At 30.5% G+C, this 17140-nt stretch overlaps 2 protein-coding genes and 1 non-coding gene across 7 annotated transcripts; 1 reads left to right on the top strand and 2 right to left on the bottom strand.

The window, feature by feature from the left end:
• Positions 1 to 2816: 2816 nt before the first annotated feature.
• LOC101204094 (thaumatin-like protein 1b) lies at positions 2817 to 5054 on the bottom strand. Its single transcript, XM_004152598.3, has 3 exons — positions 4572 to 5054; positions 3779 to 4472; positions 2817 to 3462 (listed from the first exon to the last, which is right to left on the bottom strand). The coding sequence occupies exons 1-3, from the start codon at positions 4630 to 4632 to the stop codon at positions 3276 to 3278; spliced, it is 942 nt and encodes a 313-aa protein (XP_004152646.1). The 5' UTR covers positions 4633 to 5054; the 3' UTR covers positions 2817 to 3275.
• A 5036-nt stretch (positions 5055 to 10090) lies between these two features.
• LOC116402309 lies at positions 10091 to 10196 on the top strand. Its single transcript, XR_004214821.1, has one exon. It is a non-coding gene; the product is annotated as a small nucleolar RNA Z279/snoR105/snoR108 (small nucleolar RNA).
• Positions 10197 to 10510: 314 nt separating this feature from the next.
• Positions 10511 to 14850, bottom strand: LOC101204577. 5 transcript variants are annotated; one of them, XM_031880478.1, is made up of 13 exons: positions 14544 to 14850; positions 14010 to 14273; positions 13246 to 13556; positions 13072 to 13164; positions 12909 to 12996; positions 12691 to 12784; positions 12485 to 12582; positions 12295 to 12370; positions 12033 to 12133; positions 11829 to 11945; positions 11651 to 11727; positions 11301 to 11345; positions 10511 to 11199 (listed from the first exon to the last, which is right to left on the bottom strand). In XM_031880478.1, exons 2-13 carry the CDS (start codon positions 14211 to 14213, stop codon positions 10779 to 10781), a joined length of 1725 nt encoding a protein of 574 aa, XP_031736338.1. In that variant the 5' UTR covers positions 14214 to 14273; positions 14544 to 14850; the 3' UTR covers positions 10511 to 10778. The 5 variants fall into 5 exon arrangements, with proteins under 5 accessions (XP_031736338.1, XP_011649665.1, XP_004152648.2 ...); XM_011651363.2 differs by having other exon boundaries at positions 14010 to 14241; XM_004152600.3 differs by having other exon boundaries at positions 10511 to 11195; positions 14010 to 14241.
• Positions 14851 to 17140: the final 2290 nt, after the last annotated feature.

The raw sequence follows: 17140 nt of genomic DNA, 5'->3' as shown, positions 1-17140 counted from the left end.
AATATATATATCTACACAATTTAATTATGTAAAAAAAACAATCAATTTGTAGATTTTAGGTAATTTTTTTCTCGTTTATGTGGATTAGTCGAGTTTATTTGTATAATATTTTAAAATTAAAAGGACAAAAATATAATATATATATATATATATATATATATATATATATATAATAAAATTTACGTGGAAGATAAACCTTTTCTTTTTTAGTAAACTTTGGAGATAAACTTTTATATAGCTTTCTATTGGAGCATTGGGTGAACATAAAAGTTGGTGGCCATTATCAACATTTAGCAAATGACGTGGGAATTAATTTTAAAATTATGATAATGATAATTAATTACTATTTGAAAAAAAGAAAAAAAGGCTGGCTGTATAAAAGCTTTGTCTATAAAGGATAAGAATTTATAAAGGCTAAAATAAGATATCCCAAGTACTTATCAAAACGAAGTGGTTTGAACTTTAATATTGCTTTGACCCTTTCCATTAAAAAAGAACAATAATAAATATTTATTTAACTAACCAATTAAGGAAAAAACAGGGAAAAACCAAGAAAGTGTATGTAAAAGTACTCTTTTCTTTTCCTATATTTATTTTTTCTCTCAATTGTATAATTAGAAGTTAAAGGTTTACCATTTTCTAGTTCAACAATTACAAAATAGCAAATTAGAATATCGATCTATATTGATATTAACGGAAACTTAACTACGCTATATCAAATCATTTCAAAGATGATAGAAAAAGAATATATATTTTAGAATAGTTATGAGTATATAATCGTCAAACTTTTGTTCAACCCATCTTTATAAAAAAGAATAGCCTTTCAAATCAATCCTATAGGAGCTAGTTGTTTCCCAAAATGTTTTTTCAAATTAATTTCTTTTATAGGTTTTCAAATTTGGAATTTATGATTTATAATTAAGTTATATTTATTCCAGATAAAAAAGAGTAGGTTTTTCTATATTAATTTAAACATTTGATCACGAAAATAATTATTGTATCTTGTAAATAATTTTTTATTTTTGTTATATTTAAAAAAATATCTTAAAATAATTATTGTTTCAAGTACAAGAACTATAAGAATGGAAATATTAGTATTTTTTTCACAAATAACTATCAAAGTTTATTTCTAAATGAGACTAATTAATAGGAATTTGCATTTAAATTAGTATGAAATTTGTAATTGATACATTAATTTAAAGAAAGAAAAAAGAAAAAAGTATAATGACGTGAAGCTTTAATTATGGATAGGAAAACAGAAGGGATGACATGCAAAGATGGAATTCCTACGTAAACTGCCTTTTTTTTACTCCCTATCTCTCGACATCTCCTATTGCATTCCACGTGCCTTTTTCTTTATTTAATATATATATATATATATATAAATCCCACAATTAATTTCTTTTTTCAAACATTTATTTATATGAATTAAAGTAGTACTCGTGGCTGTAATTATTTTGTTTTTTTTTTAATTTTAATTGTGCATATTTTATATTTATATTTGAATTTGATTGTGTTTAATTTATTTTTCTTTTTATTTTTTAAATAAAATAACTGAAATCAACGAAGAATAATCCAGTAGAGGCTTTGGAACACTCGTTTTAATGAGTTTTAGGGTTCCTTAATTATATAATTAATTTTCATTTATTTTTAAGTTTTTTCTTTTTAGTATTTTACGTCTTAGAACACTTTTCTTTTCCGTTTATATGTAAAAGACAAGTTCAATTTTATTTATTAAAAAAAAAAAAACTCATCAAATGGTTCTTAGCCCAAAGGTCTGATTGAGCCCAACCTAAAGTATCGTCTCATCGGTTTGGTCCGAGATGGCCCATGAACTTGGCCCAACATTCTTTTTATTTTTTTATAACCACATAATCAAGCATAATTAATTGCTTTTATATGAAGATTTTGAACCTTGAACATATCAATCATTATGCAAAATTATATTCGATCGATCTTATTTTGTTATATATCTCTCTTTTGTACAATCATAACATTTCTTCGTTTAATATATTTTTCTTTTCTTCTCTTCTTCTTCATAAGTCTATGAGCTAAAGAAAATATTTTGACTTCATGTTTTGATGTCTAAATTGGATTTAGAGAATATTGTTTTGGCCCTAAAAACAGTCCCTATAATAGGCATTTTGCTGTAACTATTTTTTATTTGGTCCAAATTTTTATCATCTATGGTGAGAATAAGTCAAAGTGACACAACTTAACGATAATTAAAATCAATTAAGATACAACTTATGTTAATTGTAATTGCATCAACATAAAGAAAGAAGGGTAACCATTCTTGAATATAAACTATTGAATTTTGATTGTAATTATGATGTGAATATTGAATAATTTGATAAAAGAACTCACAGATTTAAAAAATATTACATTTCTTTAATATTTGGTATTATCATGTATTCAATATTTCCTTAATATGTATACAAGTTAAATATTGTACTAATAGGTATCATCAAATATCAAAATTTTAAAAACTATTTCTTTATATAGATTCCCCAACTCACATATTCTTTAAAGAAAATGATATTTTCGCAATCTACAAAATCTTTTCAAGCATAACTCTAACGCTATATAATATATATTATATACACACACACACACACACAAATTTAATGGTTTAGTTGATTAAATGAGTGGAAATGATTTATTTATTGCAACGAATCAATTTACTAGAGCATACACTAACCTATCAGATTTTGATATAAATCCAACTTTGGATCTGCATTTGGTCATACATTCTATTCAAAAGCTTTTCAAAAGTGTTGATCAAGGCACAAAGAAATGTCAAAAAAGCTAAACCATTAAAAGAGGGGGGAAAAGTGGTTATATGGAAATATCATATAATAAAATCCAACATAACATATAGTATTATAATATCTATATATGTGTGTGTGATGTGAATTATTACCCAACACTTTATATCCTTATCTAAATAACGTGTAAATGAATCCCCAACTCCCCTTTCTTCACATTCCTCTTTCTTTATCAATCCACCACCCAAACAAAATTAAAAATTAAAAATTGTACTCTTAGCTTTACCTAAATTTAATATTTTCTCATCTGCCCGTCCCCTTCCCCACTTTTTTCCCGATAATTAGTCAGATTCTCGTCAGCCTACGGTGGAGTCGGATGAACTTTTAACATCAACGGATCGATTCCTGGGCCATAGTTAAGGCCCAATGGGCCCACTTCACGACCAGCTCTGGGCCCATTAACACATGCGCGTTATGGACTTGGCCCGTACGAATTTTGGTAAGCAGTCAGAAGTGGAACATCTGCTGCCACAACCACCCAATCGCCACCGTACTGATCGCTGATACCCCGACTACTCTCGGCGGTGCTGCGTCGGTTTGGATCAATGATGCACCTTCGTATACCATTGAACCGTCTCCGCCGGAAGATGGGTTCGCTGTCGCCGGTGAATTCTGTGCTTCCGATGACTTTTGACTGCATTAAAAGAAATCGTATTAATTGTTTTTTATTTGGGAAAATTATTGGTAGAAATGTCATTTATGACCTTTTTGACTACGGTTATATGAAAAGGCGTGCCTATTTCGCCAATATGTGTCGGCCACCACTAATGGCGGTTGATAATCAGGTATGGACAAAAAGGCCCATCTCCTCCGAAACAAATTCCCAGTTATACCCTTTTGATGGTCTAAGGCAACAGTTACCAAAGACTCTCCAACGTTCATATTGAGGGCTTTTTGATGTTGGTGGACGATAATGACCTTTTGAGAAGGGGGTTTTTCGGTAAATTTACCTGGTGTTTGGCGATGGACAGAATGTAATGACATAATCAGCACTGGCGCATGTGAAAGTGCTCGTCTTATCATCGTACGCGTAGCTGTAAGCGCGTGGGCACGCTTTCTTGAATATCTGAGAGTACATCGACGGCTGACAAGTGTCCGGTGTTTGGTACGCGCCTGTGCAGCAATACTGTGGTTGGTTGAAAGCATCACACGCGCTTTTACACGCGACGCCTTCTCTTCCGTCGGCACTCGTCACGCGCAGCTCTGATGGACACGCACCATTGAGATCCACAACACAGCCGGTACTCGTGCAGTTATCGCCGGAACCACCCTGAGGCACAACTATCATCGGAAGATTGTAACCGTCCACCAGACTGACGTCGAAGAAATCAAGCCCGCCAGAGCCGTCCAGAGTGAACTCCGCAAGAGTAGCCGGTGGGGTTGCGCCGTTTCCAGCACACTCTAATTTGTTAGAGCCACAGTCGCCAGTAGCGCAAGAGAATTTCCCGGTGGAATCTTCAGAACAGAGTGTTCTCCCCCAGAAACGCCCGCCCCAAGACGCCGGCGCCGGTAGCGTCTTCGACTCTCCACTCTGAAGAGAGAAGCCTGTAGTGAGAAGCGGTGGAACGCCGCCGTTGGACAGAATCCCCGGCCAAACCGTGAAATCACATTTGTTCACAAAAGTAAAGCTCGTCGAAAACCCACCTGAAAATCCACAAAACCAGAGCACAACAAATCAACAACTCAGAAAACAGAAACCACCCAAAATCAAAATCAACCATGAACTACTTCGTCTTCACACACCCGGTACCAACAGCAGCAGATTTAGAATGGCCAATAAAAATTGAGTTCCAGTCACCGCCATTGGAACAGAAACAGAGAACGTTGAGGAAAGTCTAACCGGAGACGTAGAAACTCCGGCGAAGAGGGAAAAAGTAGAGGCAGAAAAAGGGAAATGGAGATGGAAGGGTATTTATAGAAAAAAGGAAGAGAAAAGAGGGAATGGGCAACGGCTAGATTTGTTGGAGAGTGGTGGGGCAAAAGGGATTGGAGATGCAGAGAAATTATTTTCTGTTTCTTACGGCGGTTAAAGGAGTATTGGCAAGCGTGAAAAGGAAGTTGGAGCTCTGTTTTTGTCAGAAAGCAAAGGAAGTAGAAGAGGATGACAATGTTGTTGGAGATAAATGTGAAAGAAATGAAATAAATACAGATAGAAAGAGAAAGATGGAATACTGATAAAAATTTGGAGAACCGCCATTGATAATTTGGGAGTTACCAAAGAAGACGTGATTCAAGTTGGTAGAGGAAAGTTAAACCGACTCGCTCTTAATTCAATTGGAGTGTTTATTTTGCTTTGGGATGAGGGCAAGGGTATTTCCGGAATACGCTATTGGACTTCGTATCCCAATACCGTATTGGAAATTTGGAACCAAGGTGGGTTGAGAAAAATTTGCAAGTCACCAACAATAAACAAATAGATGATTGTTAATTATTAAATACATAAGGTGGATTTCACACCATTGTTGATCGTTTTGTTAAGTGAACAACAATTAGTAAATGTAATATAGAAATTTTCATTTCTAATACAATGTATACACGTCATGATTGAATTTAATTTTGATATTGTATGGTGTAATGTATAATGATTAAATCTAACTTTTCGAAAAATAATTTTGTTGAGTAAATAAAAGTAGTTGAGTATCTTCTCCTACCCATGAAATGCATTTTATCAACTTATTACCTTATATAATGTACAGAAAAAAATGATAATAATAGCCCTTGGAAGCCTAATTGTGATTCTTTTAGAAGTATGTCAATTTGTTTGGTAACATTTCAAACTCACTACAAAAATCATTAATGGTTTTAAACAATTATGTGACACTTGTCTTATTTATTAGTTTCTGATACAATATTAATCATATGTTAGCGGTGTATTGTTTAACGAGTTATTGTTAATGTTACTCAATCTTAATGTGTTATTAACTTTGAGATAGAGGTTCGGTTTTTTCACTCGCTGTAAGTTGTACATTTATGAGTCTCTTTTTTATTTTTATTTTTTTCTATTTTTACTAATATTTCTTCAGAAGCCAAAATTCAAAACATAACATATACTTTAGAAAAATATATATATCTACATTTGTAAATTAAAAACAATACATCTTTATTTTGTGTCAGTGTTTACAAAATTATATATCTTTTAAACGTGTTTAGATTATTTTGATCAGTACGACAGTATATATATAAACCATACAAATGAATATTTAAATAAATTACTGCGTCTGAGATTTTCGAAGAAACGTTGTGTTGTTGATTTTGATGTAACGTACTTGAATTCTCTAATTTTTCCTGTAACATGAGGTGCCAGTTGAGCTAAATATTCGTTGGCAATGAATTACCCAATTAAAGAAGTGTTAGTGTAAAAAAAATAATTAATTAAGCTAACTTTATGTTGACATATGAAAACACTTTGATCGTAAAACATTTGAAGTCCAATGTTTATTTCAATTTAGTTTGATTTTCTCAAAGATCACACATGTTTATGTTCACTGTAACTTTACAGCATCATGATTTTTATTTCCAAATTTGTAACATAATTCCAACGTATAACATCAGAGTGGGAGGGCACCTACAATACCAATTATACGACTCTAGTAAAAGAAAAAACAATAATATTTAAACATATTGTGTTATGGTTATGATCATAGACGGATCTATTAAGGGACCGAGAGCACGTATCCCTCCTCACATTCTCGATTTTTATATTTTAATATTAGTTTTGAAATGTCAAATTACAACATAAATATAAATATATATATATTATTATTTCGTTAGATTTTATATCATAAAAAAAGAATAATATATAAAAAGAAAAAAGTTGTTGGTAATAATTATGATATTTTGTGAGCATATATAAATATCATTAGGAAATACAAATAGAATAATGAATATTGGAAATTATTAGGGCAGATATTTGTAGGTCACACATTCACATAGAAACCACTCAACTCACAAAACCGACTTCACAATTTTATTGATTTGCACAAACCATCCAAACAATAATATAAAATTTAAATTCCCATAAACTATAAATAAATAAAAGGCATTAATTTTCCACTATTCATTTTTATATCACTATTGGTTTTTTATAAAAACATTTCAAAATTTGATTGTATATTAAGTCACAACTACAGATACTGTCATATTTATATTATAAGAGAGTTATATTTCAACAAAAGAAGAAAAATTGATTACTAATAAGTAGAAAATATGTACTTTTAAAACAAATATTGAAGTTTAAAGGTTATTTTTATTTATATGCATATATTTTTTTAGAGATAATGTAATTTCTATAAATAAGAAAAGAATAATATGACGAATTGATAATTCATATGCAACGTTCCAGAATTTACGTTGACGTGGCCGAAAGATAGAGAAAGCCTTCATTGAAGGAAGTCCTCCCTTTAAAGCCTCTATCACCATTTTTTAATTATTTTGTTTTTTATTTCATTATATTGTTTTTATCTTTCAAATTTGTCAAAAGAAAACCCAACATTTGATCAAATATTCATATTGGGTAGAAAAATGAATTTTAAAATAATTTATCAATTTTTTATATTTTTCAAAAAATTTATTTAAAATTTTATGTATAATGGCTTACATTTAAGTTTAATAAAACAAAATATTGAGACGCGATAAGTAATAAATAAAATAATGTTAATATAAATGATGAGATATTTTGATATATTTTAAAATATAGAAAATTTAACTTATTTATTGTTTACAAAAGTTTAAAGACTGTTTTCCAAACGTAATTGTAGATTTTTATTATATTTATGTAAATATTTTGGACCGATGAAAGAAAAGATGATAAATTTATAATGAATTATTCTTGGAAACTTCACCTATTCTTTATTGGAAATCGAGAAAAGAGAGAGAGGATGGATCCAACGTGAAAAAGGAACACAAAATTTTGGGATATTTCTCATTTCCTTCATAAGATTTCATTAGTTCCCTTTGCTTGTTTTCCAACTCCAACTTACCACTCACTCACTCTCACCACTTTTATTAATTAAACAAATATTATGGGAAGAATTTACATAAAAATGATTTTATATAGAAAAAAACATATACATATATTTAATCTTTAGTCTAATTTTTCATTTAAATAATATCTCGTAGGAAACACTAATAATCGGATTAAATTATTTACGAAGTAGTGTACGTTTTTATCAAACTTTAGTGGAGACCATTTAGTTATTAGTTCACCTTTTTTCATGATAAATTGATTTACGATTTTTTTAGATACAAAATAGTTTACAGTTGATTGTAGCTTAGGACTCTTTTCGCTTTTATTTATGTGAAATGATAATGTGTTTGAAATTTTAAATATAACATTATTTGTATAAGTTAAATACATGAATACTAAATATTATCAAGAAAAACAGTCTAATCCTTATTTAATAACTAATTAAGATAACTATAAAAATTTATAATTTATTATATGAGCTTTTTTTTTTTACTAAATATAAACTTAAATTTCAGTCAAAAACACTATAAATAAAAATCAATTTTGAATAATATCAAATAGTTAAAAATATAGTTTTCACACACCTTTTAATAAAGTTTTATCGAATCGACAACAACACTTTGTGATAATCACGCGTACAAGCTATAAAAAATCGTATAAACATATTAATTTTGTCACATGTAATCCAAAGTATATTATATAAAGAGAAAAGCGTAACTTTTTTATAAAGTTTCATGATATTATAATTATATACTAATACTTTCTAAAACATATAACTTTTCGTTTTCGTTTGCGTACTAGTATTTTCATTTCATTTTCTAACACATTTACAAAAGTTTAAATTTTGGCCAATCGTAAATCATTTAAAAAGAAAGTTAACCATAGTTTTATATTTTTGGTGTAAATCTTTTCCCTTTTTTTCACTTGCCTCAAAGTTACTATATCGTGCCCGTATAAAAAAATTATTGTCATTATTTATACATTTACAATCTTTCGATACGTTCAATCTATAAAGACTTCAAATACAATATCAATACTTAGATGAGTATTAGTATGATTTATATAAATTATATCATTAGTCGTACACATAGAATTGATAAAATTTGATATAAGGAAATAATTTTGAAAAAGGGAAAAAAGTGCAATAAATAATTTGAAACATTGGTGTTTAGTAACAAATAAAACATTATCCTTTGTATCCATAATTGCCCAATTAAGAGATGCAACAAAGCCCAAAGTGGAATAATGATTAAGAGGAACACTAATTATATGTTCATGGATTGGATTATACACTTCCATTAAGTCAACCTCACGTCATCCCACTCATGACTGATCACCCACCTTTGTTCTCATTTCCATAACTATTTTGCAAAATGTGCACAACTTTTTTTTTTCTTTCATTATGATCTACTGTGTTTCACGATGATCATATAAAAATTAAATAAAAGGAAAAAGTAGCGGGGTTGTTTATCATTGTTATGTTAGAAGCAATTTCATTTATTTGAAGAACAAAAATGTTTGTCCACTTAAACTTTTTGAAAAATATAGTTTGTGAAATTGAAATGGATTTATGCTAATAAGTGTGTTTTGATCTCTTATACGCATGTTTGACTTGTTTTAACGAATATGCTTTGGTTGTTCGGAGTTTGTAGGTTTGAAAAGTTGTCTAATTTTGAAGTTTTTTGTTTTCAGATGGTGTTTTATCTTCAAAATATTAGAGTCTTCTGATTTATAGAACTCTTTGTGTGATTTTGGGCTTAATTGACAATGAGCCTAATCCATTGGGCTTTAGAGGTACTTGTTTTGAGGATCAACCCATTTTGACCCAGGTTTTTCAGGCCCAATTGTTGTTAAATGAGCTTTATTTTGGACTTATTTAACTTCGGGCTAAAAGTTTATATAACACAATTTGGCTAAGTCAAACTCAAATCATCAATGATGATGTCATGTGATACTAATTCCATCATATTTTTCGAGTTGGGAGATATGCCAATTTGAAATTTCGTCATTAATTTGAACGTTAGTTATAGTGAAGCTCAATTCTGTTATGACAGGATCCAAAAGTATAAGAACCAACAATTAGGTTAAGTTAAAATGATAGTGCAAAAAGTAAAAAAGTAAAAAGAAAAAAAGTTTCGGTTGGGCCAAGTATTAAATAATGGATTTGGAAGTCCAGTTGGGAACACAGGAACTCGGAAAGTCCCACATCGGAGAGTTCACGTGATTGGGGGATCAGAAATTAGTATAAAATGGAGTAAGCGGGGAGGTGGAAAAGTATGATCCTTCAGGCAGTAACGGGATATGATGAGTGGTTGGCTCTCGCTAATATAATGCGAGTTGGGTGTCCGCCCCAACGCCTGGTTACGACAATTGGGCACTCCCATCTCTTCCAATCTGATCCCTACTGAAGGACCAGCACAACTTATTTTGTTTCCTTTTCTTTTAATATACTAATTTTTTTTTTTTACTTCTAACATTTAATGATTTTTTAAAAAAATATGTATAATACTGTTTTTTTTCTTTTCTGTTTTGAATATCCTTTTGTCTTTTGGATTTTAAGTAAAGCCAAGCTTGTTCATCTTAACCATTTTTGAAAACAGATAACCTCCAAAGCCAATTATTCGTTTTCAAGTTATTACTTCAAAATCTTGTGCGATCATTTATTCTCTCTTTCTATAGAGAAAAATATTTTTATTCATTTTAAAAAAAACTTCAATTTTATGCAAATCGTCTAGCACATGTAACTAAGAACATTGACCATTATTCTGGAGGGGTGCAATTAATATACAAAACAAGTGGGGAATTCGGAACAAAACCTCACCCAAAAGAGTAATATAAACAAAGGAATTCAACTAGAAGACACGGTCAAAAAATCTTTAAAAAATTCCCTGTACTTATTTTTGGTATAAACGTGTGAGGTACTCAAAATTGTTATTATCCACATTAAACCAATTCCAAAGCTTCATCCTTCTTCAACTCAAAATCTAGACTCTACCAAGAGACCTCAAGGTTGAAACCGAAACTGCTTTACTTAACGTCCAAATTCCTTTATTCTCATTTTTGTAAGATTCCATTCCTTTTTTGTTACCGAGCACCTTTTTTCTGATCGGAGTTTGGCCGGGCGATGGTATATTGTCGGTCGGAAATCCATCCTTGGTGGTTCTGATAATTTGGCTCTTGAATTGGATACGACGAGAAGTATTTGCCATGTCCTTGGGAGTTGGTGATCGGCAACGGAGAGATGAGGAGCGTCGTTGTTGGTGTTTTGCTAAATGGATGAGATGGTGAAGCAATGTGACTAATTCAAGAATTTGTAACTCTGTTTTTACTTTGTCTGCATAGTAGAGCGTTTGAAGGCGGTTTGCATTGTTGTTTTGTGTAGCTCTGCCTTTGCTGTGTTCCTTACTACACAAAAAAACAATGGAAAAATCATTTTAATTCGTTGCTCCATGTTGGAACTTTGTTCTCTTGTTCTCTTTCTAGGAAAGAAGAATCATGAAACGAACCTTTGGGTTGCCCATTCTCCAATTCTGCCACAAGATTGATGCGCTCTGCATTGATCGTGGTGAAATTAGGAACGTGCAATGGAAAGCAAAGAAATGGATTGAGAGAAAGAAGAGGTTTGAGATGACTTTATGTAATAAAGCCATTTTCAAATTTGATGGTGTTTGATTGTATAGTTGACCGTGATTGAGATTTTAGAATTTTAAAACGATTCCAGAGCAGAATTAGACACTTTTAGGGGAAAAATCAGAAAAATTAGATCGCATGAAAATTTTGAAAAATAACTGGTGAAGAGTACTTATTTGTCGTTACAAAAAGTTGTTTTTAGTGGATAAGAGAAAAGTTCTCCTACTTGCTCGTGTTTGCAGCAATCGGAACAAGCCATTCAAGGATCTTATCCATTTCAGTTTTGACGTCATAATAAGTTGGCTGCAGAAACACCATTTTTGTTCATGACTTGTTAATGAGTGAGTAGGAATTACAAAGCTGCATCAATCTAACAGTACGAAGTGAATGAAACAAGGTAATACCTCCTCTCTTGCATCCACAGCCCGCAATCGAGAACGCAGAGCTATTTTAATGCTTGTAGGCAATGCCCGGTATAATGCATCCCTCATGTTTGAAGGAATGGAAGTTGGACGGCACGCCTATAAAAAAATAGCACTTTTAATCAACAAACATCAAATTTGGGAGTAGGTTTGAGAAAATTGAAGAAATGAGGGGGGAAAGCTTACAATGAGATTTATCTGGCTGATTATGTTCGCATAATGCAAAGCAAGACCAACGGCACCCAGTTTCTGGCCATTACTTCTGTCCTTGATAAGCAATGTTTTATCTGCAATGGTAGGTTTGTAAAGAAAAAAGTTCAAGATAAGTGGTTAAATGCTGCTGCAAGCCTATAGAATCGAAAACAGAAATGCTAGGACATATTGGGGCATATGGATTTGTATTTCATTGCATATACCCCAATGTGTATGACTCGTCAATTGTAGGCACCTGTATTGTCAACTCCAAATTCTTTGATTATTGTTTGATTTATCCATGTTACAACGATAACGAGCTTTTCCACAATCTGTGGACAAAAAATAAGTAAAATTTCAAATTGGTTATTTAGTTAACAGTCTCCGCTAATTGAAGATTGTTCTTTGAATCACAACAAAATATGAAGTTGTTCAGAAGTAAATACCTCATCTAGATTTCTGGACCAAAGACACTTGCTTTGGAAACTCCTTACAAGTTTTCTTTGTACGTTTAGTTCTCCTTGGAAGATTGAGAGAGTTTCTCCTATATTTGGATTAAAACGATAACATTAAACAACACTTGGATGGTCTTCTTGTGCAACAACTTAATACCAAAAATTTTTAAGGCTAGACATTTATATATGCCACCAACCTATTCCTGCTTGGTTCAAGAACTCCACTTCCTCAACTCTCCGTCTATAATCTTGCTCAAGTCTTTCCAATGCTTGTAATTCGTGGTATAATTCCTACAAGAGTCAAAAAATGAGTCAGAGCTGCAGTCAGTTACTGGAATTTTGGAGATGCTCTTTCAAGCAATTAACAGCACAAATATGATTATCTTGAAGGAACTGAGTGGAAAACTGAACTTACAGAAGTATTCTGAGCTAAAACGGTTAGTTCCTGTAAGGCTGCTCTGGCCTCTCGAGCTTGTTTTTGACTTGAATCATTCGAATCTAGTCTGGAATATCATAATTATTCAACACTGTTTTCGTATCAACTGACAATTGAGGAAAAAGTTGACGATATCGACTACCTTGAAAAGTATTGATCCAGATTATGCCACTGTGAATCCTTGCACCGATTTCCAAATCGTATTATCTCCCGTAAGATGACGCCAAATTCCTGCCTGCAGGAATAAAGATTTAAGACTACAATGTTGGTTTTTGATAACCTAAAAGTGCATGACAACATTGCATGACTACAACACCTTTTGTCAGCAGCTGCAATGCTAAGCAATTCCTCTAAACTTGCTGAGATCAATTGTTTTATCGCTTCTGATTGTAATAGTTCGTTTTTAAGGAGCTGAATATTTTCTTCTGAGAGAGATTTTGACAAATTTGCTACTTTGCTTATTGTGTTTGCTACTTCAAAAGCCAATATAGAAATCTCCCTACCACTAGGCGCCATGCCTGTAGAAACCCCACTGTTGATATGGAAATTTGACACACTGATCCCAATTGTTTTCCATAAATCAACTGCCCTCCCGCGAGCCCCTGCTTGTGCGTTCATTGGTGCAACCTATATAATAAGACAGACCGATATAGACAGATATTGAAGTTCACTTAAGTATAACAAAGTCTATTGGGCGTAATCCTCGGAGACTAAACTGCCAATCAATATATCCTGAATTCGTTTGTCACAACTTATGAAATATATCGTTTCAATGTTCTAACTTCTATACTTCCAGATATCTGTATTGACTTATAAAGGATTCAAATATATTCATCATTCTAGTAGTTTGAAAATTTAACCACGTTGATCACCAGGAAATCCAAAGGATCTCTGTCCTCCATAGTCCACAACAAACCTTTTTGACGGGTCAACTCTTGACAGCATTAACGTAAAATTCAATTCAGAAATTGCAACCTCTTTCTCTTTATTTTCATCATGATTGACTAACAAATTTGATCTCCATATTCACAAATTGGTTTTAATCAAATCTAATTGGTAATGCAAATGGAATAAACCTACCTTATTGCTTCCAGTCTTAGACGGAGGTGAAGGCAATAGTATCACATCAGAACGAGACTTCTCTGGCATTTCATTCGGATCCCTAGCCTCAGAATTCAAATACGAATTCCCTTTCCGATCCTCAGATGCTTGAATTATCTTCTCAGATACAAAATCATCCTTAACTATTCCATTAGAACAAACCCCTCCCATTGTGTTCCCCATCTCAAACTCCTACTACTCTCCAAAGTCCCTATACAAACATCATCATTGATTTAATCTCCACTGCATTAATGCCACAAGCAACAAATAAACAACAAATAACACACAAAAACACAGTCGTATAATTTCAACGCCTAAATTTCTCAATAATCGAACTAAGATTCACGAAATATCAATCATACACAGAATGATCAATTCATTTACTCTTCACTTTTCTCAACAATCCAATCGAACAACAATAGATAGCAAGTAATTAACGCCAGTAACCAGCGGAAGACTCAATAACAAGCACAAGAAAATGCTTCCGGACAAAGAAAAACAAGAAGCATATACCGTATTTGGAAAAGAAAATCGCAATCGAAGCCGGTAAGTGAGAGGAAATATTGAGAAGAAGTTGAGAAACGTTCTTGTAAAAGAAACTTCAGATAAACCAAAACCAGTACTGCTGATGATGCTTCTGCCGGTGATGATTACGGGCAGGAGAAAGTTCATTCAAAGTGATAATGATAAGTTAGAATGGAAATGAAACGTCTTCCATTTACAGATTAAAGTGTTGAAGTTGAAGAAGAAAATGAAGAACAAGAAAGAAGAAGAAAGGAGGAGGGACGAAGAAAGGAGGCGAGTTACTCGGCTCCCTCCGCGGCCGTGGATTGTAAAAAAAAAGAGAGTAGTTATTTAGACAACTGCCATTTATATAGTCTAATTCTCATTTCATTTATTTATTATAATTACTCATTTTATTTATTTATTTATTTTTCATATTTTTTTAAAAAAATAAGTTGTATTTTATTTTTGTCTTTAGAGGTTAAAAATTTTAAATCTTCCCTTAATTTATATAGCTAAACAAAATGAATCTTTTTTATTTTTTAATTAAAAAAATATTTTTAAAAATAACAAAATAAATTAAAATAATTACTAGTAATAACAAAATTTTAGATTCTATCCCTTACCGACTTCTATACTGTCGTTAGTAAAAGCATATTGATAAAAAATTTAAAAATTTCTACATGTTATAAATATTTTATCAAAGTTGTTATTTCAAGTTTATTATAATTACATAACTCAACAAAACGAAAAAAAAAAAACTTAAATCATTTGTATTTTTACCATTCAATTTGGCCAACCCAGTTTCATTTTGAGATTAACACTCTAATTATCAAATATCATTTTAATAGCTAAACTTTTGCATTTATTATAAGGATACCCCAAAACTTTGGTAAGGTCGATTTGATTTAAATTTACATTTACATTGCCGTCATCAATAACAATGATTTGATTTTGGTTTATAAGAGATATTATATTTGAATAAATAATTAGTTATTAATTAGGATAATGTTGAGCTCGTTTTGATAACAAGAAAGAGGAGATAGAGAGAGAGAAATAAAGAATGACGTGCAAAAATGTAGCTCCCTTGGAAATACCCTATACGTGGGTTTTCATTTTTATTATATGATTTCTAAACAAGTAAGTCAACGAAAATACACAAAACATTATGATCATCGATCTTATTATAAGCTTCTGTCCAATATAAAATATTGCAATTTTGCGTTTACTTTTTTGTTTTTTCCTCTTTTGGTTTAATTACAATAAAATAAATTAAATGGAACAAATTAATTACAAGATGTGCAAGTCTATGTAAAAGATTATACACGGTTTATCAAGTCAATGTATATCAGTTACATAATTATATTTTTAGTCCTTATGATTTGTTTTTTTTTTTTTTAATTAAGTTTCTACGCTTATTTAATTATCATCCTCTGGATTTTTAATTAAAGTTTACTAGACATCATTATCGTTAATATTTCATTAATAATCAGAAAAAGAAAACCGATTTGATAAATTAGCTATGGATATTTAAACCAAGTTTTGTTATGTGATATTTTATTTTAGTAACATTAAAAAGTGGCTATATAAGTCGTAGGAAAAAAGTACGTTAAAATTGAATTTTATCTCAAATTAATTTTGTGTGTGTTAAGCACTAAGAGAACATGTAATTGAAATCTCATCTCTTTTTACTTTTATTTTTTTAAAATAAAAAAACATTATAAACCACTTTATCTTATTTGAAAATGTTAGAAATGCACCCTTTTTCTACTCCAAACAAAATCAATTAATATTTAATTTAGTACTTTCTTTGCCATTAATATCGATTTTAAATGACCACAAAAGTAATTTAATAATAATTTTAAAGATGAAAAAGAACGAGTTTAGCTATTTTTAAAATTAATATTGTATAATTACAATAATATTACATTTCTCTTAATATTCTTAAAAGAGATATTGTGGAAGACCACTTGACATGTTGCCAACGTGGCACCATGTGGGATCCATGTTACTCTTTTGTTGCTGTTGAATTATAAATTTAGCTATTGTTGGTATGTATTTAGGATAACTATATGAAAATTTTATAAATAATAATTAAATATATACTAACATTTTAAACTTTTTATCAATATAATAAAATATATAAGTAATAAATCTTCGATAGTTATAAGTGATAGACTAATATTTGAAACATAAAATACGTTTTTTAATACATTTTAAACTAGTGAAATATTTTTGTACATTGAGAATAAATTAAGTATGGTTAATTAATAAATCAACATCCATTAATTATTATTGTTAAATATAAATATTTTATTTATGCTCACTATAATTTTAACTATATATATTATTTTTTCTTGACTATATAAATTTAATGTAATATTTTATAATTAATTATTAATGCTTTAATTAAATTATATGTACTCAATTATTTTTATTATGAAATAAAATTATTATTTAATTAATAACATTTATCTAATTTATGACTCCATTAATTGTTATCTTCCACTTCATTATTTAAAGTATATAATAACATTTTAAACAAATTTATAAATATAACATAATCAGTCAAAGTATATTTAAACTATCACTAATAGATAAGCATA

The sequence above is a fragment of the Cucumis sativus genome, chromosome 2, assembly GCF_000004075.3.
Source record: "Cucumis sativus cultivar 9930 chromosome 2, Cucumber_9930_V3, whole genome shotgun sequence".
NCBI classification, from domain to species: Eukaryota; Viridiplantae; Streptophyta; class Magnoliopsida; order Cucurbitales; family Cucurbitaceae; genus Cucumis; species Cucumis sativus.
The sequence above is the reverse complement of the archived record's forward strand: the minus strand, read 5'-3'. Positions and strand labels throughout refer to the sequence as shown.